The sequence below is a fragment of the Anomaloglossus baeobatrachus genome, chromosome 9, assembly GCF_048569485.1.
Source record: "Anomaloglossus baeobatrachus isolate aAnoBae1 chromosome 9, aAnoBae1.hap1, whole genome shotgun sequence".
NCBI classification, from domain to species: domain Eukaryota; kingdom Metazoa; phylum Chordata; class Amphibia; order Anura; family Aromobatidae; genus Anomaloglossus; species Anomaloglossus baeobatrachus.
Window position 1 is genome coordinate 214,329,586 of NC_134361.1, and position 26,367 is coordinate 214,355,952.

The following is a 26,367-nucleotide window of genomic DNA, read 5'->3' on the forward strand; positions in this document are numbered from 1 at the left end:
GGATAGAGAGAGACAGACAGAGAGATAGACAGACGGGGACAGACAGACGGACGGGGACAGACAGACGGACGGGGACAGACCTGGACGGACGGGGACAGACCTGGATGGACGGGGACAGACCTGGACGGACAGGGACAGACCTGGACGGACGGGGACAGACCTGGATGGACGGGGACAGACCTGGATGGACGGGGACAGACCTGGATGGACGGGGACAGACCTGGATGGACGGGGACAGACCTGGATGGACGGGGACAGACCTGGATGGACGGGGACAGACCTGGATGGACGGGGACAGAGACAGACAGACAAAGACAGACGGGGAAAGAAGAGACAGACAAAGACAGACGGGGAAAGAGACAGGCGGAGCACATTACTTGGCCAATTTAGTTAAATCTGTGTGGAATATCTGTGGTGATGAAATATATGTTGTGAAATGCTTCTATTAGCTTAGTTTTTGCCTTTTAATAATTACATTTCGATCTATTAGTTTTGTGGTGTTTGTGCAGGATACATTTTTTTTAATACATTCTATTTTGTTAACAGCAGTTATTAACCCGGGCGAAGCCGGGGAGTACAGCTAAATATATATATATATGTACAGCTAGTACAAGAATATAACTGCTATAATACTGTTAACCCCTCCCGCTCCTTGTCCTTCTCTTTCAGTGGCCGTCCCCACCATGTGTGAGTCGGGGCTTTTCTCTCCGGAGCCGGCGAGTCCGGGGCCGTATTATGGCGAGTGTTCGGATGCGTACTACCAGGAGGACCGATGGCAGAAGCTGCGCACCGCCGTCAGGAAACTGGAATTTTGGGAGAGTTTTAGTGCTGAACCGATAGGAAGTGGATTCTTCTCTAAAGTCTATAAAGTAAGTGCACCCCTCGGATTGATTTCTGGTGTGACGTCCTCTTCGGGGGGCTTTATCGCTGCCGGTTCCGGGTGGCAGCTCTTTTGTTTTATTTGGCAGAAGTGACCTTTAATAATTGATCTGTGCCCGCAGCGCTGCGGTATAATAGGAGGGAGACATGGCGGAGGACACAGGAGCGGTAAGCGGATCTGCCGCTAATTAAATATTAATTGTCTCCTGTTCTTTCATCGCCCGCAGCATCGAGTTCTCGGCCCGAGGTGAAAAGGGCAAAACACGGGCCGGGGGCAGAGGCAATGGGTCAGCATAGTACACATGACCGAGAGCGTGGCGAGAGCCACCCAACCCCGCCGCCTGTGAGCGGCATGACCCCTGGGAAAGCTTGGTACCAGTAATACGGCCGCCATTACTGGGTCCATAGGTGTGAATGGGTCCTGGAGGGGCGATGGGGAAGGTGAAGTGCGGCCATTGATCGCTCCACTATGTGCGCTGCCCCTGCTCATGTTACCACTTCTCTGGGAGACGTATGATGGCGGTGAGCGCGGATTTGACGCTGTTTTTATGGTTTCAGATCAATAGCGGATCCTGAACATCCGCAGTATCCATTACACCCCGACTGCACCGAGCGGCGGATTATTACACCGGCCATCTGCTCCCCGCGGGTACAACATCGTCCGATGGGGAGAGTAGTACTGGGATAGCATCACACGTCATAGGCATAGCTCAGACAGTATCACACAGGAGAGGATTAGATACACAGCTCAACAGACAGCATCACACAGGATAGGATTAGATACACAGCTCAGCAGACAGTATCACACAGGAGAGGATTAGATACACAGCTCAACAGACAGCATCACACAGGAGAGGATTAGATACACAGCTCAGCAGACAGTATCACACAGGATAGGATTAGATACACAGCTCAGCAGACAGTATCACACAGGAGAGGATTAGATACACGGCTCAGTAGACAGTATCACACAGGATAGGATTAGATACACAGCTCAGCAGACAGTATCACACAGGATAGGATTAGATACACAGCTCAGCAGACAGTATCACACAGGATTGGATACACGGCTCAGCAGACAGTATCACACAGGAGAGGATTAAATACAAAGCTCAGCAGACAGTATCACACAGGACAGGATTAGATACATGGCTCAGCAGACAGTATCACACAAGATTGGATACACGGCTCAGCAGACAGTATCACACAGGATAGGATTAGATACACGACTCAGTAGACAGTATCACACAGGATAGGATTAGATACACAGTTCAGCAGACAGTATCACACAGGATTGGATACACTGCTCAGCAGACAGTATCACACTGGATAGGATTAGATACACAGCTCAGCAGACAGTATCACACAGGAGAGGATTAGATACACTGCTCAGTAGACAGTATCACACAGGATAGGATTAGATACACAGCTCAGCAGACAGTATCACACAGGATTGGATACACGGCTGAGCAGATAGTATCACACAGGAGAGGATTAAATACAAAGCTCAGCAGACAGTATCACACAGGACAGGATTAGATACATGGCTCAGCAGACAGTATCACACAAGATTGGATACACGGCTCAGCAGACAGTATCACACAGGATAGAATTAGATACACGGCTCAGCAGATAGTATCACACAGGAGAGGATTAGATACTCCAGACAGTTTCAGAGATAAGAGCATTAAGTACAGCTCATCAGGCAGTATCCTGCAGGCTAGACTTAGATACAGCAGCTGTGATACCTTTCTCTGTCCCGTTCTCTGCACTTGGTGACCTTGTGGCTGCTCTGAGATTTGTTCTGTTCCCATTTCAATGTCCATTATTTGTAGTATCGTGCACTCGGGTCTGGGACAGTCGGTGCCGATGCTCCGGGGCTTTATCGTAGTATCGTGCACTCGGGTCTGGGACAGTCGGTGCCGATGCTCCGGGGCTTTATCGTAGTATCGTGCACTTGGGTCTGGGACAGTCGGTGCCGATGCTCCGGGGCTTTATCTTAGTACCGTGCACTCGGGTCTGGGACAGTCGGTGCCGATGCTCCGGGGCTTTATCGTAGTATCGTGCACTTGGGTCTGGGACAGTCGGTGCCGATGCTCCGGGGCTTTATCGTAGTATCGTGCACTCGGGTCTGGAACAGTCGGTGCCGATGCTCCGGGGCTTTATCTTAGTACCGTGCACTCGGGTCTGGGACAGTCGGTGCCGATGCTCCGGGGCTTTATCGTAGTATCGTGCACTTGGGTCTGGGACAGTCGGTGCCGATGCTCCGGGGCTTTATCTTAGTACCGTGCACTCGGGTCTGGGACAGTCGGTGCCGATGCTCCGGGGCTTTATCGTAGTATCGTGCACTTGGGTCTGGGACAGTCGGTGCCGATGCTCCGGGGCTTTATCGTAGTATCGTACACTCGGGTCTTGGACAGTCGGTGCCGATGCTCCGGGGCTTTATCGTAGTATCGTGCACTCGGGTCTTGGACAGTCGGTACCGATGCTCCGGGGCTTTATCGTAGTACCGTGCACTCGGGTCTGGGACAGTCGGTGCCGATGCTCCGGGGCTTTATCGTAGTATCGTGCACTCGGGTCTTGGACAGTCGGTGCCGATGCTCCGGGGCTTTATCTTAGTACCGTGCACTCGGGTCTGGGACAGTCGGTGCCGATGCTCCGGGGCTTTATCGTAGTATCGTGCACTCGGGTCTGGGACAGTCGGTGCCGATGCTCCGGGGCTTTATCTTAGTACCGTGCACTCGGGTCTGGGACCGTCGATGCCGATGCTCCGGGGCTTTATCGTAGTATCGTGCACTTGGGTCTGGGACAGTCGGTGCCGATGCTCCGGGGCTTTATCTTAGTACCGTGCACTCGGGTCTGGGACAGTCGGTACCGATGCTCCGGGGCTTTATCGTAGTATCTTGCACTCGGGTCTGGGACAGTCGGTGCCGATGCTTCGGGGCTTTATCATAGTATCGCGCACTCGGGTCTGAGACAGTCGGTGCCGATGCTCCGGGGCTTTATCGTAGTATCGTGCACTCGGGTCTGGGACAGTCGGTGCCGATGCTCCGGGGCTTTATCGTAGTATCGTGCACTCGGGTCTGGGACAGTCGGTGCCGATGCGTCGGGGCTTTATCGTAGTATCTTGCACTCGGGTCTGGGACAGTCGGTGCCGATGCTCCGGGGCTTTATCGTAGCATCGTGCACTCGGGTCTGGGACAGTCGGTGCCGATGCGTCGGGGCTTTATCGTAGTATCTTGCACTCGGGTCTGGGACAGTCGGTGCCGATGCTCCGGGGCTTTATCGTAGTATCGTGCACTCGGGTCTGGGACAGTCGGTGCCGGTGCTCCGGGGCTTTATCGTAGTATCGTGCACTCGGGTCTGAGACAGTCGGTGCCGATGCTCCGGGGCTTTATCGTAGTATCTTGCACTCGGGTCTGGGACAGTCGGTGCCGGTGCTCCGGGGCTTTATCGTAGTATCATGCACTTGGGTCTGGGACAGTCGGTGCCGATGCTCCGGGGCTTTATCGTAGTATCGTACACTCGGGTCTGGGACAGTCGGTGCCGGTGCTCCGGGGCTTTATCGTAGTATCGTGCACTCGGGTCTGAGACAGTCGGTGCCGATGCTCCGGGGCTTTATCGTAGTATCGTACACTCGGGTCTGGGACAGTCGGTGCCGGTGCTCCGGGGCTTTATCGTAGTATCGTGCACTCGGGTCTGGGACAGTCGGTGCCGATGCTCCGGGGCTTTATCGTAGTATCGTGCACTCGGGTCTGGGACAGTCGGTGCTGATGCTCCGGGGCTCTATCGAGGGCCTTGTCTGTTGTTCCCCAGCACGTTTGTCTATTCACCAGGTTTGTACCCAGCTTTCCCAGGCACAGATCAGTAATGGCGTATAACAATGTGTATGTGGTCTTGCTCTGAGCCGCTCCTCTCCTGTGGCCGGTCTGCAGAGCGGCATCGGCACCGGTTATTTCATGGTCCCTCTATAGCCATCAGTGACTCGCAGGCGCCCCCTAGTTCATCTTTTTTTGGAAGCTGTACGGACGTCTCATGTAATAAGATTCCCATCCTTGTATTATAATCTCCTTATTTCTCTGTAGATTTTCACTTGGTAGAATAAAACCTCATTTAATGGAAGGAAACCATCAACAAGCAGCTGTTGTCGGCTCTTTTCTCATTATCTGTATGTGATTGGTATATTCTTATACCCGCCGACACTGACGCGGTGCTGATCCGAGCTGTCCTGTGCATGCACAGACACCAGAACTGGTATGAAGATAGAAAGTGAGTGAGATCCCTCAGCAGCGGCCGCCCTGCTTGTTGATGGTTTCCAGGATTTTTTTCTTTACTGCCTGAGCATAAATGAAGCAACTTACATGTCAGAGTAATGAAGGGAATTTTGTTACTTACCGTAAATTCCTTTTCTTCTAGCTCTTATTGGGAGACCCAGACGATTGGGTGTATAGCACTGCCTCCGGAGGCCACACAAAGCAATTACACTAAAAAGTGTAAGGCCCCTCCCCTTCTGGCTATACACCCCCAGTGGGATCACTGGCTCACCAGTTTTAGTGCAAAAGCAAGAAGGAGGAAAGCCAATAACTGGTTTAAACAAATTCTCTCCGAGTAACATCGGAGAACTGAAAACCGTTCAACATGAACAACATGTGTACCCGCAAACAAACCAACAATCCCGAAGGACAACAGGGCGGGTGCTGGGTCTCCCAATAAGAGCTAGAAGAAAAGGAATTTACGGTAAGTAACAAAATTCCCTTCTTCTTCGGCGCTCTATTGGGAGACCCAGACGATTGGGACGTCCAAAAGCTGTCCCTGGGTGGGTAAAGAAATACCTCATGTTAGAGCTGCAAGACAGCCCTCCCCTACGGGGAGGCAACTGCCGCCTGCAGGACTCTTCTACCTAGGCTGGCGTCCGCCGAAGCATAGGTATGCACCTGATAATGTTTGGTGAAAGTGTGCAGACTCGACCAGGTAGCTGCCTGGCACACCTGTTGAGCCGTAGCCTGGTGTCGTAATGCCCAGGATGCACCCACGGCTCTGGTAGAATGGGCCTTCAGCCCTGATGGAACCGGAAGCCCAGCAGAACGGTAGGCTTCAAGAATTGGTTCTTTGATCCATCGAGCCAGGGTGGCCTTAGAAGCCTGCGACCCTTTGCGCTTCCCAGCGACAAGGACAAAGAGTGCATCCGAACGGCGCAAGGGCGCCGTGCGGGAAATGTAGATTCTGAGTGCTCTCACCAGATCTAACAAATGTAAATCCTTCTCATACCGATGAACTGCATGAGGACAAAACGAAGGCAAAGAGATATCCTGATTAAGATGAAAAGAGGATACCACCTTCGGGAGAAACTCCTGAATGGGGCGCAGCACAACCTTGTCCTGGTGGAAGACCAGGAAGGGAGCCTTGGATGATAGTGCTGCCAGCTCAGACACTCTCCGAAGAGATGTGATCGCTACCAGAAAAGCCACTTTCTGTGATAGTCTAGAAAGTGAAACCTCCTTCAGAGGCTCGAAGGGGGGCTTCTGGAGGGCAACTAGTACCCTGTTCAGATCCCATGGATCTAACGGCCGCTTGTACGGGGGTACGATATGGCAAACCCCCTGTAGGAACGTGCGCACCTTAGGAAGGCGTGCCAAACGCCTCTGAAAAAAGACGGATAGCGCCGAGACCTGACCTTTAAGGGAGCCGAGCGACAAACCCTTTTCTAACCCAGATTGCAGGAAAGAAAGAAAGGTAGGCAATGCAAATGGCCAGGGAGACACTCCCTGAGCAGAGCACCAGGATAAAAATATCCTCCACGTTCTGTGGTAGATCTTAGCGGACGTGGGCTTCCTAGCCTGTCTCATGGTGGCAACGACCCCTTGGGACAATCCTGAAGACGTTAGGATCCAGGACTCAATGGCCACACAGTCAGGTTCAGGGCCGCAGAATTCCGATGGAAAAACGGCCCTTGGGACAGTAAGTCTGGTCGGTCTGGGAGTGCCCACGGTTGGCCGACCGTGAGCTGCCACAGATCCGGATACCACGCCCTCCTCGGCCAGTCTGGGGCGACAAGTATGACGCGGCTGCAATCGGATCTGATCTTGCGTAGCACTCTGGGCAAGAGTGCCAGAGGTGGAAACACATAAGGGAGCCGGAACTGCGACCAATCTTGCACTAGGGCGTCTGCCGCCAGCGCTCTTTGATCGCGAGACCGTGCCATGAAGGTTGGGACCTTGTTGTTGTGCCGTGACGCCATTAGGTCGACGTCCGGCACCCCCCAGCGGCGACAGATTTCCTGAAACACGTCTGGGTGAAGGGACCATTCCCCTGCGTCCATGCCCTGGCGACTGAGGAAGTCTGCTTCCCAGTTTTCTACGCCGGGGATGTGAACTGCGGATATGGTGGAGGCTGTGGCTTCCACCCACATCAGAATCCGCCGGACTTCCTGGAAGGCTTGCCGACTGCGTGTCCCCCCTTGGTGGTTGATGTATGCCACCGCTGTGGAGTTGTCCGACTGAATTCGGATCTGCCTTCCTTCCAGCCACTGCTGGAAGGCTAGAAGGGCAAGATACACTGCTCTGATTTCCAGAACATTGATCTGAAGGGTGGACTCCTGCTGAGACCACGTACCCTGAGCCCTGTGGTGGAGAAAGACTGCTCCCCACCCTGACAGACTCGCGTCTGTCGTGACCACCGCCCAAGACGGTGGTAGGAAGGATCTTCCCTGTGATAATGAGGTGGGAAGAAGCCACCACTGCAGAGAGTCTTTGGCCGTCTGGGAAAGGGAGACTTTCCTGTCCAGGGATGTTGACTTCCCGTCCCATTGGCGGAGAATGTCCCATTGAAGTGGACGCAGATGAAACTGCGCAAACGGAACCGCCTCTATTGCCGCCACCATCTTCCCGAGGAAGTGCATGAGGCGTCTTAAGGAGTGCGGCTGACTTTGAAGGAGAGCCTGCACCCCAGTCTGTAGAGACCGCTGCTTGTCCAGCGGAAGCTTCACTATCGCTGAGAGAGTATGAAACTCCATGCCAAGATACGTTAGTGATTGGGTCGGTGACAGATCTGACTTTGGGAAGTTGGTGATCCACCCGAACGCCTGGAGAGTCTCCAGTGCAACATTCAGGCTGAGTTGGCATGCCTCTTGAGAGGGTGCCTTGACCAGTAGATCGTCCAAGTAAGGGATCACAGAGTGTCCGTGAGAGTGCAAGACTGCTACCACTGCCGCCATGATCTTGGTGAACACCCGAGGGGCTGTCGCCAGACCAAATGGCAGAGCTACGAACTGAAGATGCAATCGGCACGTGGAGATAAGCATCTTTGATGTCTATTGATGCTAGGAAATCTCCTTGAGACATTGAGGCAATGACTGAGCGGAGGGATTCCATCCGGAACCGCCTGGCGTTCACATGCTTGTTGAGCAGTTTTAGGTCCAGAACAGGACGGAAGGAGCCGTCCTTTTTTGGAACCACAAAGAGATTGGAGTAAAATCCTCGCCCCCGTTCCTGAGGGGGGACAGGGATCACGACTCCTTCTGCTCTTAGAGATTCCACCGCCTGCAGCAGGGCATCTGCTCGGTTGGGGTGTGGGGAGGTTCTGAAGAACCGAAGTGGAGGCCGAGAACTGAACTCGATTCTGTACCCGCGAGACAGAATGTCTGTTACCCACCGGTCTTTGACCTGTGACAGCCAAATGTCGCAAAAGCGGGAGAGCCTGCCACCGACCGAGGATGCGGAGGGAGGAGGCCGAAAGTCATGAGGTAGCCGCTTTGGAAGCGGTTCCTCCATTTGCTTTCCTGGGGCGTGAGTGAGCCCGCCAGGAATCTGAGCTCCCTTGTTCTTTCTGAGTCCTTTTGGACGAGGAGAATTGGGCCTTGCCCGAGCCTCGAAAGGACCGAAACCTCGACTGCCACTTTTTCTGTTGAGGTTTACTTGCTCTGGGCTGTGGTAAGGAAGAGTCCTTACCCTTGGACTGTTTTATGATTTCAGCCAATGGCTCACCAAACAGTCTGTCTCTAGATAATGGCAAGCTGGTTAAGCATTTTTTGGAACCAGCATCTGCTTTCCAGTCCTTTAACCACAAGGCTCTGCGCAAAACCACAGAATTGGCGGACGCCATAGCGGTACGGCTCGTAGATTCTAGGACAGCATTGATAGCATAGGTCGCAAACGCAGACATTTGCGAAGTTAGGGACGCCACTTGCGGCACTGCTGGATGTATGAAAGCATCCACCTGTGCTAAACCAGCTGAAATAGCTTGGAGTGCCCACACGGCCGCGAATGCTGGAGCAAACGACGCGCCGATAGATTCATAGACAGATTTCAACCAAAGGTCCATCTGTCTGTCGTTGGCATCTTTAAGTGAAGCGCCATCCTCTACTGCGACTATGGATCTAGCCGCAAGCTTGGAAATTGGGGGATCCACCTTTGGACACTGGGTCCAGCGTTTGGCCACCTCAGAGGGAAAAGGATAACGGGTATCCTTAGAACGTTTAGAGAAACGCTTGTCTGGATGAGCGTCGTGTTTCTGGATCGATTCTCTGAAGTCAGAGTGGTCCAAAAAAGCACTTAATTTACGCTTGGGATATAGGAAATGGAACTTCTCCTGCTGTGCAGCTGCCTCCTCTGCAGAAGGGGCTGGGGGAGAAATATCCAACAGTCTATTAATTGCCGATATAAGGTCATTAACCATGGCGTCACCATCAGGGGCATCCAGATTGAGAGGGGCCTCAGGATTAGAATCCTGATCACCGTCCTCAGTCTCATCACAGAGAGACTCTTCTCGCTGAGACCCTGAGCAGTGTGATGACGTGGAGGGTCTTTCCCAGCGAGCACGCTTAGGCTGCCTGGGACTGTCATCTGAGTCAGAGACTTCAGCCTGTGATGCTTGAGACCCCCCTGAAGCACGGATTAGTTCCAACTGAGGGGGACCGGAGAGCATAGACACAGCAGTGTCCATGGTCTGAGCAACTGGCCTGGACTGCAAGGTCTCCAGGATTTTTGCCATAGTCACAGACATTTTATCAGCAAAAAGTGCAAAGTCTGTCCCCGTCACCGGGGCAGGGTTCACAGGCGTCTCTGCCTAAGCCACTACCACCATAGGCTCTGGCTGACGAAGTGCCACTGGGACTGAACATTGCACACAATGAGAGTCGTTGGAGCCTGCTGGTAGATTAGCCCCACATGCAGTACAAACAGTGAAGACAGCCTGTGCCTTGGCACCCTTGCGTTTTGCGGATGACATGTTGCTGCCTCCTCAGAGCAGTACAGGGTGTCCAGCCAAGAAGCGACCTTACAGTGCAACTATATATATATATGGTACCAAGAAAAAAGTACACTAATATACACTGAGGCACTAGTGGGGCCAGCACTAAAGTGCAGCTTACCGCCCGCTTAGGAGCGGTGTGTGGTCGCCGAAATCCCTTTAGTCTGGGTCTCCCAGAGCCTGCTGCCTTTCCCCAGCCAGATCGCATGTGTAATGGCTGCCGGCGTCCTTGTGGAGAGGGGGGGGCGGGCCCTGGGCGTATACAGACGAAGAGCGGGAAGCCTGCTTCCCACTGTGCCTAGTGAGAGGGCTGGAGCATGTAAATAAGGCTCCAGCCCTCGGCGCTGCCTATTGAGCAGCGTCTCTCCCCTACCCTGATTGACAGGGTGGGGGCGGGAACGAAGCGGCGCTAGGCCGCAGAAGCCGGGGGATAAAGTTAGAAGCGCCGCCGCCGTAAAAGCGCGGTCGGCGCAAAGTCCCCGGCGCACCACAAGTCGCAGCTGCGCCGCCGCTCCAGTAGCGGTCGGCGCAGTAGTTCCCAACATGTAACGTCACTCAGCAAAGCTGCAGTGACCTAACCCCAGCGCACAGCGCTACTGTCCCCGGCGCACTATAACGCTCAGCAAGCCTTGAGAGTGTCCGTGCCTGCCGGGGACACAGAGTACCTGAAAGTTGCAGGGCCTTGTCCCTGAACGGCACTCCCGCTCCAAATCCAGCAGGTTCTCTGGGTCTGTGGATGGAGCCCGGCCTCAGGGCTTGGGGGCCGGCAAGATCCCACTTCCACAGAGCCCTCCAGGGGATGTGGAAGGAAAACAGCATGTGGGCTCCAGCCTCTGTACCAGCAATAGGTACCTCAACCTTACAAGCACCACCGCGGGTGAGAAGGGAGCATGCTGGGGGCCCCATATGGGCCCTCTTTTCTTCCATCCGATATAGCCAGCAGCTACTGCTGACTACAAACAGTGGAGCTATGCGTGGATGTCTGACCTCCTTCGCACAAAGCAGAAAACTGGTGAGCCAGTGATCCCACTGGGGGTGTATAGCCAGAAGGGGAGGGGCCTTACACTTTTTAGTGTAATTGCTTTGTGTGGCCTCCGGAGGCAGTGCTATACACCCAATCGTCTGGGTCTCCCAATAGAGCGCCGAAGAAATAAGATGCAATAATGACGGGTCGTGCACGGATTACTTGTCGGTGGGCTTGTGCTTATCCATAGCTGATCAGCGCTGCAGTGTACAGCATGGGGGATGGACAGCGCTGCTAGTATGTGACGTGCGCAGCTGAGGGTATTACATGGCTTATGCATAGTGTCCATTGTTCTGCAATTTCTTTACATTATGTTCCTTCCTGTTTGTTGTGGCCCTTGTTCAACCAAGAATAAAACCTTTATTGTATCGGGGAGCACCCACAATGCATAGCGGGGTGCCAGTATTATTAAGGAGCACCCACAATGCATAGCGGGGTGCCAGTATTATTAAGGAGCATCCACAATGCACAGCGGGGGTGCCAGTATTATTGAGGATCGCCCACAATGCACAGCGGGGGTGCCAGTATTATTGAGGAGCACCCACAATGCATAGCGGGGGTACCAGTATTATTGAGGATCGCCCACAATGCACAGCGGGGGTGCCAGTATTATTGAGGAGCACCCACAATGCATAGCGGGGGTGCCAGTATTATTGAGGATCGCCCACAATGCACAGCGGGGGTGCCAGTATTATTGAGGAACACCCACAATGCATAGCGGGGGTGCCAGTATTATTGAGGATCGCCCACAATGCACAGCGGGGGTGCCAGTATTATTGAGGAACACCCACAATGCACAGCGAGGGTGCCAGTATTATTGAGGAGTGTCCACAATGCATAGCGGGGGTGCCAGTATTATTGAGGAGCTCCCACAATGCACAGCGGTGGTGCCAGTATTATTATTGTGCTCCCATAATTCACAGCGTGGGGGTGCCAGTATTATTGAGGATCGCCCACAATGCACAGCGGGGGAGCCAGTATTATTGAGGAACACCCACAATGCACAGCGAGGGTGCCAGTAATATTGAGAAGCACCCACAATGCACAGCGGGGGTGCCAGTATTATTGAGGAGCGCCCACAATGCACAGCGGGGGTGCCAGTAATATTGAGAAGCACCCACAATGCACAGCGGGGGTCCCAGTATTATTGAGGAGCGCCCACAATGCACAGCGGTGGTGCCAGTATTATTGAGGAGCACCCACAATGCACAGCGGGGGTGCCAGTATTATTGAGGAGCGCCCAAAATGCACAGCGGGGGTGCCAGTATTATTGAGGAGCACCCACAATGCACAGCGGGGTGCCAGTATTATTGAGGAGCGCCCACAATGCACAGCGGTGGTGCCAGTATTATTGAGGAGCACCCACAATGCACAGGGGGGTGCCAGTATTATTGAGGAGCGCCCACAATGCACAGCGGTGGTGCCAGTATTATTGAGGAGCACCCACAATGCACAGGGGGGTGCCAGTATTATTGAGGAGCGCCCACAATGCACAGCGGGGGTGCCAGTATTATTGAGGAGCACCCACAATGCACAGGGGGGGTGCCAGTATTATTGAGGAGCGCCCACAATGCACAGCAGGAGTGCCAGTATTATTGAGGAGCTCCCACAATGCACAGCGGTGGTGCCAGTATTATTGAGCGGCGCCCACAATGCACAGCGGGGGTGCCAGTATTATTGAGGATCACCCACAATGCACAGGGGGGGTGCCAGTATTATTAAGGAGCACCCACAATGCACAGGGGGGGTGCCAGTATTATTGAGGAGCGCCCACAATGCACAGCGATGGTGCCAGTATTATTGAGGAGCTCCCACAATGCACAGCGGGGGTGCCAGTATTATTAAGGAGCGCCCACAATGCACAGCGGTGGTGCCAGTATTATTGAGGAGCGCCCACAATGCACAGCGATGGTGCCAGTATTATTGAGGAGCTCCCACAATGCACAGCGGGGGTGCCAGTATTATTGAGGAGCGCCCACAATGCACAGCGGTGGTGCCAGTATTATTGAGGAGCGCCCACAATGCACAGCGGGGGTGCCAGTATTATTGAGGAGCGCCCACAATGCACAGCGGGGGTGCCAGTATTATTGAGGAGCACCCACAATGCACAGGGGGGGTGCCAGTATTATTTAGGAGCGCCCACAATTCACAGGGGGGGTGCCAGTATTATTGAGGAGCTCCCACAATGCACAGCGGTGGTGCCAGTATTATTGAGGAGCACCCACAATGCACAGGGGGGTGCCAGTATTATTGAGGAGCACCCACAATGCACAGTGGGGGTGCCAGTATTATTGAGGAGCTCCCACAATGCACAGCGGTGGTGCCAGTATTATTGAGGAGCTCCCACAATGCACAGCGGGGGTGCCAGTATTATTGAGGAGCACCCACAATGCACAGGGGGGGTGCCAGTATTATTGAGGAGCGCCCACAATGCACAGCAGGGGTGCCAGTATTATTGAGGAGCTCCCACAATGCACAGCCGTGGTGCCAGTATTATTGAGTGGCGCCCACAATGCACAGCGGGGGTGCCAGTATTATTGAGGAGCACCCACAATGCACAGGGGGGGTGCCAGTATTATTGAGGAGCGCCCACAATGCACAGCAGGGGTGCCAGTATTATTGAGGAGCTCCCACAATGCACAGCGGTGGTGCCAGTATTATTGAGGAGCACCCACAATGCACAGGGGGGGTGCCAGTATTATTGAGGAGCACCCACAATGCACAGGGGGGGTGCCAGTATTATTGAGGAGCTCCCACAATGCACAGCGGGGGTGCCAGTATTATTGAGGAGCTCCCACAATGCACAGCGGGGGTGCCAGTATTATTGAGGAACACCCACAATGCACAGCGAGGGTGCCAGTATTATTGAGGAGTGCCCACAATGCACAGGGGGGGTGCCAGTATTATTGAGGAGCGCCCACAATGCACAGGGGGGTGCCAGTATTATTGAGGAGCACCCACAATGCACAGTGGGGGTGCTGGTATTATTAAGAAACGCCCAGAGTGCACAGGGGAGTGTCAGTATTATTTAGGAAGGGGGGTGCCAGTATTATTGAGGAGCTCCCACAATGCACAGCGGGGGTGCCAGTATTATTGAGGAGCACCCACAATGCACAGTGGGGGTGCTGGTATTATTAAGGAACGCCCAGAGTGCACAGGGGAGTGTCAGTATTATTTAGGAAGGGGGGTGCCAGTATTATTGAGGAGCTCCCACAATGCACAGTGGGGGTGCCAGTATTATTGAGGAGCACCCACAATGCACAGTGGGGGTGCTGGTATTATTAAGGAACGCCCAGAGTGCACAGGGGAGTGTCAGTATTATTTAGGAAGGGGGGTGCCAGTATTATTGAGGAGCTCCCACAATGCACAGCGGGGGTGCCAGTATTATTGAGGAGCACCCACAATGCACAGTGGGGGTGCTGGTATTATTAAGAAACGCCCAGAGTGCACAGGGGAGTGTCAGTATTATTTAGGAAGGGGGGTGCCAGTATTATTGAGGAGCTCCCACAATGCACAGCGGGGGTGCCAGTATTATTGAGGAGCACCCACAATGCACAGTGGGGGTGCTGGTATTATTAAGGAACGCCCAGAGTGCACAGGGGAGTGTCAGTATTATTTAGGAAGGGGGGAGCCAGTATTATTGAGGAGCGCCCACAATGCACAGTGGGGGTGCCAGTATTATTGAGGAGCACCCACAATGCACAGTGGGGGTGCCAGTATTATTGAGGAGCACCCACAATGCACAGTGGGGGTGCCAGTATTATTGAGGAGCACCCACAATGCACAGTGGGGGTGCTGGTATTATTAAGGAACGCCCAGAGTGCACAGGGGAGTGTCAGTATTATTTAGGAAGGGGGGTGCCAGTATTATTGAGGAGCTCCCACAATGCACAGCGGGGGTGCCAGTATTATTTAGGAGCGCCCACAATGCATTGCGTGGGTGCCAGTATTATTTAGGAGCTCCCACAATGCACAGCAAGGGTGCCAGTATTATTGAGGAGCACCCACAATGCACTGCGTGGGTGCCAGTATTATTTAGGAGCTCCCACAATGCACAGCAAGGGTGCCAGTATTATTGAGGAGCACCCACAATGCACTGCGTGGGTGGCAGTATTATTTAGGAGCTCCCACAATGCACAGCAAGGGTGCCAGTATTATTGAGGAGCACCCACAATGCACTGCGTGGGTGGCAGTATTATTTAGGAGCTCCCACAATGCACAGCAAGGGTGCCAGTATTATTGAGGAGCTCCCACAATGCACTGCGTGGGTGGCAGTATTAATTAGGAGCGCCCACAATTCACAGCGGGGGTGCCAGTATTATTTAGGAGCGCCCACAATGCACAGCGGGGGTGCCAATATTATTAAGGAACTCCCACAATGCACTGCGTGGGTGCCAATATTATTAAGGAACTCCCACAATGCACAGCGGGGGTGCCAGTATTATTGATCTGTGCCTACAATGCACAGCAGGGGTGCCAGTACTATTGAGGAGCACCCACAATGCACAGGGGGGTGTCGGTATTCCGTCCCACAATGCACCACTGTTGCTCTTCTTTCTGGGAAGCCGGGTGGTGAGTAATTTGGCTGTCACCCAGCTTTCTCTGGCTTCTGAGCGGTGATCGGTGTTACCAGCTGGGTTGGTTCATTGTTCAGGACTTCCTCTTAAAGGCACAGTACACACAATCCTTGTCCTGACATGATCTCTTCTGTTGCAGGTGTCTCATGGCGCCGGCTCCAAGAACATGGTGGTGAAGATCTACAAAAACGAGGTGGACGAGGAGGGGATCGTCCGCGAAATCTCCCTCCTGCAGAAACTGTCACATCCCAACATAGTCAGGTGAGCGCGGCCTGAGGACGGGGAGACTGCGCCGTGCGGAGGAAGGGGACTAAAGGCCACTTCACACATAACGAGATCGTAAACGAGATCGTTACTACGTCACAGTTTCTGTGACGCAAGAACGACTTCAATTGCGATCTCGTCACGTTTGACACGTACCAACGATTCACCCCCTGCTGCGAAATCGCTGATCGATGCCGAACAGCTTGGGCCATTTCTGGCTCGTTGGAGTCCTGCTGGGCTGCATGAATCTGTATGTTTGACACCCTATTAACGATTTCGTTGACGACCTAGATGAGATGCACGAAGGCGTGTTGTTGCGTCCCCGTTTCCGCGCCCCTCTCTGCACCGATTGGTTAGCTCCAGGTGCAGGTGCGGCTTCGATCCGAAAAACACACCAACAAAGCGACCGGGTACAATGGACGAAGGAATCAGGGTGGAGACGCAGGTTCTATCTCAAAGCAAAGCGCAAAAGAAGTGACAAAGGGTGACGCGATCCAAAATTTAACCGCTAGATACGCCCCCAATCAGAACGCAGTATTGGCCGCCAATGAAAGCGGAGGGGGGGTATGGAAAAGGCGACGCAAATGCACGCCTACGTGACTCACTGCATTTTACTACGCCCCTAATGGGATTAGAATCGTTAACATAGTTGCTGTGTGACAGGGTCCCAGCGATTTGAAAGATCGTTATACGGGACGCATGCTCGTTCATAAACTCGTTATGTGTGACACCCAACATGCGATTTCAACAACGACTCATAAACGATCCAGAAAGTGTGACGTAGTAGCGATCTCGTTCACGATCTCGTTATGTGTGACTGGACCTTTAGTCTCAGCCCGAGGAGCGTAGACTCCTGTGGACAAACCCTTTAAGAGTCAGTTTGTGTTAATTGAATGACGCCATCGCCATCTAGTGGCCGACTCTGGTAACGCCTCCATTCACTTACAATTTAATACCTTGTTATGCCCCAAGTGCCAGGAAGTTATTTTCTTGGGGACCTAAAGTGTCACTCTGCAGTTTTCTTGAGGCGTACCCCTTTAAATATATCCAATTGGCCTGAACCACCTGATGACCGGTCCGGCCCGAGTCCTGTCAGTACCGTCATGGTCTCATGTGCAGTAACGCATCACTCTGCCCGGCCCGAGCTCTTCACCCCGGCATGGAAGCCTTATATCGGGGGGAGTCGTCTGACGTCTTGTAATCACCATCTTGTCACTTTGTAGGTATCTTGGGATCTGTGTGAAGGACGAGAAGCTGTATCCAATCCTGGAGGTGAGTGTACATTATATCATATTGCTGCAGTTATCTACGCATCCTATACTTTAGTCACATCCAGAGCTGCGCTCATAATGCTGCTGTTTTTGTAGGAGATAACTCACTGCTGCCACCTCCTGGTTCAGTGTAAGTATTGCGCAGGCTCTATGTGGCGTCTTGTGCGCCGCATTATAGGAGATGTGTCATTTATATAACCGCGTACATGCGCAGCAGAATTGTGAATGCAGCTCTGGTTGTGACTGAAAGAGGCAGAACTTCCACCCAATCACAGCAGACTTTTAATTAATTTGCTCTATTAACTCCACCGCAACCAAGCCATAAGCTGGAATCTGATTGGTGGCTATAAACATTACCGCCCCCTGTGTGATATAAGGTATATTGTTGTCGCCCCCAGTACGTGAATGGAGGCTGCCTGGAGGAGCTGCTGGCCTGTAAGGAAATCCCCCTGAACTGGAAAGAGAAGGTCGACCTGTCGTGCGACATCAGCCGGGGGATGATCTACCTGCACTCCAAAAATATCTACCACCGGGACCTAAACTCCAAGGTAATGATCGATCTACAGGGCGCCATAATCTGCACCGTCAGTCACAGGGCGCCATAATCTGCGCCGTCAGTCACAGGGCGCCATAATCTGCACCGTCAGTCACAGGGCGCCATAATCTGCGCCGTCAGTCGCAGGGCGCCATAATCTGCGCCGTCAGTCGCAGGGCGCCATAATCTGCACCATCAGTCGCAGGGCGCCATAATCTGCACCGTCAGTCGCAGGGCGCCATAATCTGCGCCGTCAGTCGCAGGGCGCCATAATCTGCGCCGTCAGTCACAGGGCGCCATAATGTGCGCCGTCAGTCGCAGGGCGCCATGATCTGCGCCGTCAGTCACAAGACGCCATAATCTGCGCCGTCAGTTTCAGGGCCCCATAATGTGCGCCATCAGTCACAGGGCGCCATGATCTGCGCCGTCAGTCACCGAGCCTGCTTCACATGTATATTACAGAACTGTCTTATAAGAGTGACCCCACGGGGCAGAGAGGCGCTTGTAACAGATTTCGGTCTGGCCCGGGAGGTGGTAGAGCTGCCACTGAAGAATGGAGAAAGGAAGCTGTCACTCGTAGGATCTGCCTTCTGGATGGCGCCTGAAATGTTACGTGGTGAACCGTACGACCGTAAGGTGCGTGACTACAAATCAAATAATTGCTGACAAATAGAAGCGTTACTAACCGCCGCATATCCACAGTGTTATGCAGCTCATGTCTGTATAACACCGCTATCATATTGATAAAACATGCAAACTAACACTACTATAATACCGCCACCTATACACAATAGTAAAACTACCATAATTCTGCCCCCCATGTACAAGAATATAACTACTATAATACTGCCCTCTATGTACAAGAATATAACTGCTATAATACTGCCCCCTATGTACAAGAATATAACTGCTATAATACTGCCCCTATATACAAGAATATAACTGCTATAATACTGCCCCCTATGTACAAGAATATAACTGCTATAATACTGCCCCCTATGTACAAGAATATAACTACTATAATACTGCCCTCTATGTACAAGAATATAACTACTATAATACTGCCCTCTATGTACAAGAATATAACTACTATAATACTGCCCCTATGTACAAGAATATAACTACTATAATACTGCCCCTATGTACAAGAATATAACTACTATAATACTGCCCCCTATGTACAAGAATATAACTACTATAATACTGCCCCTATGTACAAGAATATAACTACTATAATACTGCTCCTATGTACAAGAATATAACTACTATAATACTGCCCCCTATGTACAAGGATATAACTACTATAATACTGCCCCTATGTACAAGAATATAACTACTATAATACTGCCCTCTATGTACAAGAATATAACTACTATAATACTGCCCCTATGTACAAGAATATAACTATTATAATACTGCCCTCTATGTACAAGAATATAACTGCTATAATACTGCCCCCTATGTACAAGAATATAACTGCTATAATACTGCCCCTATGTACAAGAATATAGCTACTATAATACTGCCCCTATGTACAAGGATATAACTACTATAATACTGCTCCTATGTACAAGAATATAACTACTATAATACTGCCCCCTATGTACAAGAATATAACTGCTATAATACTGCCCCTATGTACAAGGATATAACTACTATAATACTGCTCCTATGTACAAGAATATAACTACTATAATACTGCCCCCTATGTACAAGAATATAACTGCTATAATACTGCCCCTATGTACAAGAATATAACTGCTATAATACTGCCCCTATGTACAAGAATATAACTACTATAATACTGCCCCCTATGTACAAGAATATAACTACTATAATACTGCCCCTATGTACAAGAATATAACTACTATAATACTGCTCCCTATGTACAAGAATATAACTACTATAATACTGCTCCTATGTACAAGAATATAACTACTATATTACTGCTCCTATGTACAAGAATATAACTGCTATAATACTGCCCCTATGTACAAGAAAATAACTACTATAATACTGCCCCCTATGGACAAGAATATAACTACTATAATACTGCCCCTATGTACAAGAATATAACTACTATAATACTGCCCCCTATGTACAAGAATATAACTACTATATTACTGCTCCTATGTACAAGAATATAACTGCTATAATACTGCCCCCTATATACAAGAATATAACTACTATAATACTGCCCCTATGTACAAGAATATAAATACTATAATACTGCCGCTATATACAAGAATATAACTACTATAATACTGCTCCCTATGTACAAGAATATAACTACTATAATACTGCCCCTATGTACAAGAATATAAATACTATAATACTGCCGCTATATACAAGAATATAACTACTATAATACTGCCCCTATGTACAAGAATATAACCACTATAATACTGCCCCTATGTACAAGAATATAACTACTATAATGCTGCTCCTATGTACAAGAATATAACTACTATAATACTGCCCCCTATGTACAAGAATATAACTGCTATAATACTGCCCTCTATGTACAAGAATATAACTACTATAATACTGCCCTTATGTACAAGAATATAACTACTATAATACCGCCCCTATGTACAAGAATATAACTACTATAATACTGCCGCTATATACAAGAATATAACTACTATAATACTGCCCCTATGTTTAAGAATATAACTACTATAATACTGCCCTCTATGTACAAGAATATAACTGCTATAATACTGCCCCCTATGTACAAGAATATAACTGCTATAATACTGCCCATATGTACAAGACTATAACTACTATAATACTGCCCCTATATACAAGACTATAACTACTATAATACTGCCCCTATGTACAAGAATATAGCTACTATAATACTGCCCCTATGTACAAGGATATAACTACTATAATACTGCTCCTATGTACAAGAATATAACTACTATAATACTGCCCCTATGTACAAGAATATAACTACAATAATACTGCCCCTATGTACAAGAATATAACTACTATAATACTGCCCTCTATGTACAAGAATATAACTACTATAATACTGCCCTCTATGTACAAGAATATAACTACTATAATACTGCCCCTATGTACAAGGATATAACTACTATAATACTGCTCCTATGTACAAGAATATAACTACTATAATACTGCCCCTATGTACAAGAATATAACTACTATAATACTGCCCTCTATGTACAAGAATATAACTACTATAATACTGCCCTCTATGTACAAGAATATAACTACTATAATACCGCCCCTATGTACAAGAATATAACTACTATAATACTGCCGCTATATACAAGAATATAACTACTATAATACTGCCCCTATGTAGAAGAATATAACCACTATAATACTGCCCCTATGTACAAGAATATAACTACTATAATACTGCCCCTATGTACAAGAATATAACTACTATAATACTGCCCCTATGTACAAGAATATAACTACTATAATACTGCCCCTATATATAAGAATATAACTACTATAATACTGCCCCTATGTACAAGAATATAACTACTATAATACCGCCCCTATGTACAAGAATATCACTACTATAATACTGCTCCTATGTATAAGAATATAACTACTATAATACTGCTCCTATGTACAAGAATATAACTAGTATAATACTGCTCCTATGTACAAGAATATAACTACTATAATACTGCCCTCTATGTACAAGAATATAACTAATATAATACTGCCCCTATATATAAGAATATAACTACTATAATACTGCCCCTATGTACAAGAATATAACTACTATAATACTGCCCTCTATGTACAAGAATATAACTACTATAATACCGCCCCTATGTACAAGAATATAACTACTATAATACTGCCCTCTATGTACAAGAATATAACTAATATAATACTGCCCCTATATATAAGAATATAATTACTATAATACTGCCCCTATGTACAAGAATATAACTACTATAATACTGCCCTCTATGTACAGGAAAATAACTACTATAATACCGCCCCTATGTACAAGAATATAACTACTATAATACTGCCGCTATATACAAGAATATAACTACTATAATACTGCCCCTATGTACAAGAATATAACCACTATAATACTGCCCCTATGTACAAGAATATAACTACTATAATACTGCCCTCTATGTACAAGAATATAACTACTATAATACTGCCCCTATGTACAAGAATATAACCACTATAATACTGCCCCTATGTACAAGAATATAACTACTATAATACTGCCCCTATGTACAAGAATATAACCACTATAATACTGCCCCTATGTACAAGAATATAACTACTATAATACTGCCCCTATGTACAAGAATATAACTACTATAATACTGAAAATAGAAAAAGAGGTTTCCAGTGCCAGGAATAGATTAAAAATCCTTTTTTATTAGAAATAAGGTATAAAAATCCAGCAGATACTGTAATACATGTCAGGCATGTATTACAGTATTAATATATATTAGTATTATTATTATGTGGCAGAACAACGCGTTTCGACGCTTCAGGTCTTAGTCATGTTCTGACTTAAAGTGTAACCATCTCCCTTAAATCAGATCCCTGGTCCACTAATTAGTTCCACATGTGTGGTTTCACTAGAGGCAACTCCTCAACTAGTAACTACGAGGGATCTGAAACAAATGGAGATACACAGTGGCAAATTCACATATATGAGTATACATGATATAATATGGTATAACACAAATGTGCACAGATACAAAGAATATATACACCAAAAAACAAAAAACATGTATACACATAGAATGACAAACATATTAAAAACATTTATATAGACCGATTTCCCTTGTTGTTTTAATGTAACTATAAATATAGTATATAGTGATCCAACAAGACACTCTGTATATAGCAATATAAATATAATTAAATACCTCAAGAAATATATGATCTCTAGTAAGTAACTTTTCAAATATATATAACATATGCCTTCCCTTCAACAATATACCAAATACAATATAGAATGGATATTATATACTAATCTAGCATTAGCAATTTTGATAATAAGTGATAGCAGTTTTGGGATTGCAAGCATATGGTGAAGAGAAAAAAAAAAAAAAAGTTTTTTGGTTTGAGGTAAACTGAAAGGTTTTTCCTTTCTGTGCAAAACCGCACGCTTTACATTTATTCGCACCACATTTATAAAAACCTTTCAGGGTAATCCAAGAGGGTTTCTCTCTAAGGTCAGCTTCACTCAAAAAAAGACTTGGAGAAAGAATGGTACCAAGGGTAGGAGCTCGTTTAGCAACACATCTAATATTATTTTTAGTTACTTGTTTTAAAATTGGGTCCTCACCAAGTATAGGTAAATATTTATTCACTATTTTTGTAATTGAATCAAATTGTTTACTATAATTAGTCGAAAAAACAATATTATTGCTTTGTTCCAATTTATTCTTATATTTTCCTTTCCTTGGATTTTTTCCCAATAAATCTGATCTATTTATTTGTGCCACTATAGATTTGGCTCTATTAAGAACCCAGTCAGGGTACCCTCTGTCTGCAAGTCTGTCACAAGTCAATGTCTCTTCCTTGAAATAGTCACTAGGTTGGGAACAATTTCGTTTCATTCTAATTAGTTCTCCTACAGGAATATTATATTTGGTCCGTGAGTGATGGCATGAGTCTGCTGTAAGGATAGAATTAGTAGCGGTAGATTTACGGTAAGGTTTGATGATAACTCTATTCCCATTCTCAGAGTATAAAGTAATGTCCAAGAAGTTCATAGTTGTCTCATGAAAAGAAGAAGTAAATTTCAAATTAAAACCATTGTCATTAATATAGGTAAGAAAGTCCTGTATGGTATCAGTAGGGCCCGACCAGATCATAAGCAGATCGTCCAGATATCTGCCATACCATTGCAGATATCCGGAGAATCTATTCTGTTCAGCATATAAAAAATCCTCCTCCCATCTCGCCATCACAATATTTGCAAGCGAGGGGGAGAAGCGGGCCCCCATGCTAACTCCCCTACACTGTAAATAGAACTTTCTGTCAAAAGAAAAATAGTTATGATTTAAAAGAAAATCAATTGAAGAAACTATGAAGTCCTTGAGACATGTATCATAATCACTGAATCTATCCAAATGCTGAGACAGACATCGTAATGCAATGGTATGAGGTATGGATGGGTAAAGGGATATTACATCACATGATAGCCATAAAAAATGATTTTTCCACTCATATCCATCCAATGCTCTAACAACCTCTTTTGTGTCCCTAATGTAACCTGGTAATTCAGGTATCAAGGGTTGAAGAAATTGATCTATCCAACCCCCCAGATTTTCACCCAAAGATCCTATACCCGAAACAATTGGTCATAGTGGGGGGGGGGGAAAGATTTTTATGGATCTTTGGGAGACAGTGGTAGATTGGAACAACAGGATTTTTATTGAATAAAAAATCCTTTGTTTTATCATTAATAGCACCAGTACAGTAGCCTTCCTCCAAATTTTTTAACAATAAATTGTTATAATGTCTAGTTGGATCACCATTCAATTCAATATATGTGTCTAGATCCTGTAGATCCTGTAGTACTAATTTTTTATAGAGACCTGAATTTAATAGGACAATGGCGCCCCCTTTGTCCGCCTCCCTTATTATAATATCTGAATTCGTCCCCAATTCTTTTAGGGCCAATCTTTCCCGGTGGCTCAGATTGTCTCTAGGGGGCGTCATTGTCTCACTCAGCTCAATAAGATCTTTAACAATAAGTTCCTGAAATAGATCCAGGATTTGAGGTCGAGATTGAAGGGGATAATAATCCCTATTTGGAAGTGGAGGTTGTATGTTAGTGGCAATTCTGTCTGGCAAAACATCAGTCGCAGCAGAGAGAAGTCGCAAGGTCATTAGACTTTTTTGTTCACAGAATGACAATAAAGGAACATCAGCACTGTTATCAATAACAACATCATGATTAATATCCTGTGGAGGAATAGGTTTGTTAGTATCAAAAAAATGACATTTTAACGTGATATTACGAGCAAATTTGTTCAAGTCCAAAATGGTCTGGAAGATATCAAAATTAATATTAGGAGCAAATCCCAATCCCCTACTGAGTAGGGAGATCTGTTGTTCTGACAAGATGTAACTGGACAAGTTCCAAACAGGAATATTTAATGTTTCTGATATTGGTAGCGGTACAAAGGAGTGTTGTTTCTGATGCTTCCTCCCCGCTCGTCTTGTCCGTTTTTTGACTTGTTTTTTAAAAAAGGTTGTGTAGGGTTTCTTGTTTTGTTTTGTTTAGAGCGAGTGATTATGCCAGTTGGATCAAATGAGGAATTTGAAAGATCCGTTGCCCCATCAGATGTAGAGGGGAGAGACATGTCACCTGCAGAATCTGTGCAATCAAAGTCCACTCTATTATAGCTGGAGTGACGTCTCCTTCTAATAATGGATCTGGGTTTGTAATTCCAGGTATAAACTTCATTTTTGGCATAATCACTAGAGTCTCTCAAAAAATTCTTCTTTTTAATCTCCATTATATTATGTTCTAATTTGGATAATTTAGAATGTATTTTATCATAGGAGATTTTCATGTTTCTTTGTCGCTCCATTGGGAGACCCAGACAATTGGGTGTATAGCTACTGCCTCCGGAGGCCACACAAAGTATTACACTTAAAAGTGTAAGGCCCCTCCCCTTCTGGCTATACACCCTCCCGTGGGATCACGGGCTCCTCAGTTTTCATGCTTTGTGCGAAGGAGGCACACATACATGCATAGCTCCACTGTTTAGTCAGCAGCAGCTGCTGACTATGTCGGATGGAAGAAAAGAGGGCCCATATAGGGCCCCCGGCATGCTCCCTTCTCACCCCACTATTTGTCGGCGGTGTTTGTTAAGGTTGAGGTACCCATTGCGGGTACAGAGGCTGGAGCCCACATGCTGCATCCTTCCCCATCCCCCTGCGGGCTCTGGGTGAAGTGGGATTTTACCGGTCTCCAGGCACTGAGACCGTGCTCCATCCACAGCCCCTGGGAATCTGCTGGACATGGAGCTGAGTATCGTCAGGGACAGGCCCTGCTACATCAAGGTACTCTGTGTCCCCGTGCATATCGCGCGCACACCGCAGCATTGCTGGGTGTGTTAGTGCGCCGGGGACAACAGCGCTGCGCGCTGGTGCCATTCCTATCTACAGCTCTGCTGAGAGGGGACATGTGTTTGAAACTGCTGCGTGGCCACGGTGGTCAGTTTTTAGCGCTGCGGCGCGGCTGGGATTTGTGGTGCGCCGGGGACTTCCGCGCTGGCCGTGCATATATGACGGCCGCGCTTATTACTCGAGTCCCCGGCTTTTGCGGCCTAGTTTCGCTTCGTTCCCGCCCCCAGGCCTGCCAGTCAGGGGAAGGGCGGGACGCTGTACAGAACGTCAGCGCAGAGGGCTGGAGTCTGCTTTACATACTCCAGCCCTCACACTGGGCACAGTGGGACGCCAGTTTCCCGCACTTTTGTTTGAGGCACGCCCACGGTCCACCCCTCTTCACAGGACGCCGGCAGCCATTCCTGTGTGCAGTCCGAGCTGGAGAGAGGAGACTGGGAGACCCAGACACGGG

General features: G+C 48.4%; 1 protein-coding gene across 4 annotated transcripts in view; it reads left to right on the top strand.

The window, feature by feature from the left end:
• Positions 1–26,367, top strand: part of LOC142251540 (dual specificity testis-specific protein kinase 1-like) — an 80,243-nt gene that overhangs the window by 41,879 nt on the left and 11,997 nt on the right. For all 4 annotated transcript variants that reach the window (XM_075324433.1, XM_075324434.1, XM_075324435.1 and 1 more), the window contains 5 exons: positions 670–869; positions 15,865–15,986; positions 17,213–17,261; positions 17,659–17,808; positions 18,258–18,431. In XM_075324433.1, the coding sequence (XP_075180548.1) occupies positions 670–869; positions 15,865–15,986; positions 17,213–17,261; positions 17,659–17,808; positions 18,258–18,431 (695 nt within the window). The remainder of the gene's footprint in view (positions 1–669; positions 870–15,864; positions 15,987–17,212; positions 17,262–17,658; positions 17,809–18,257; positions 18,432–26,367) is intronic.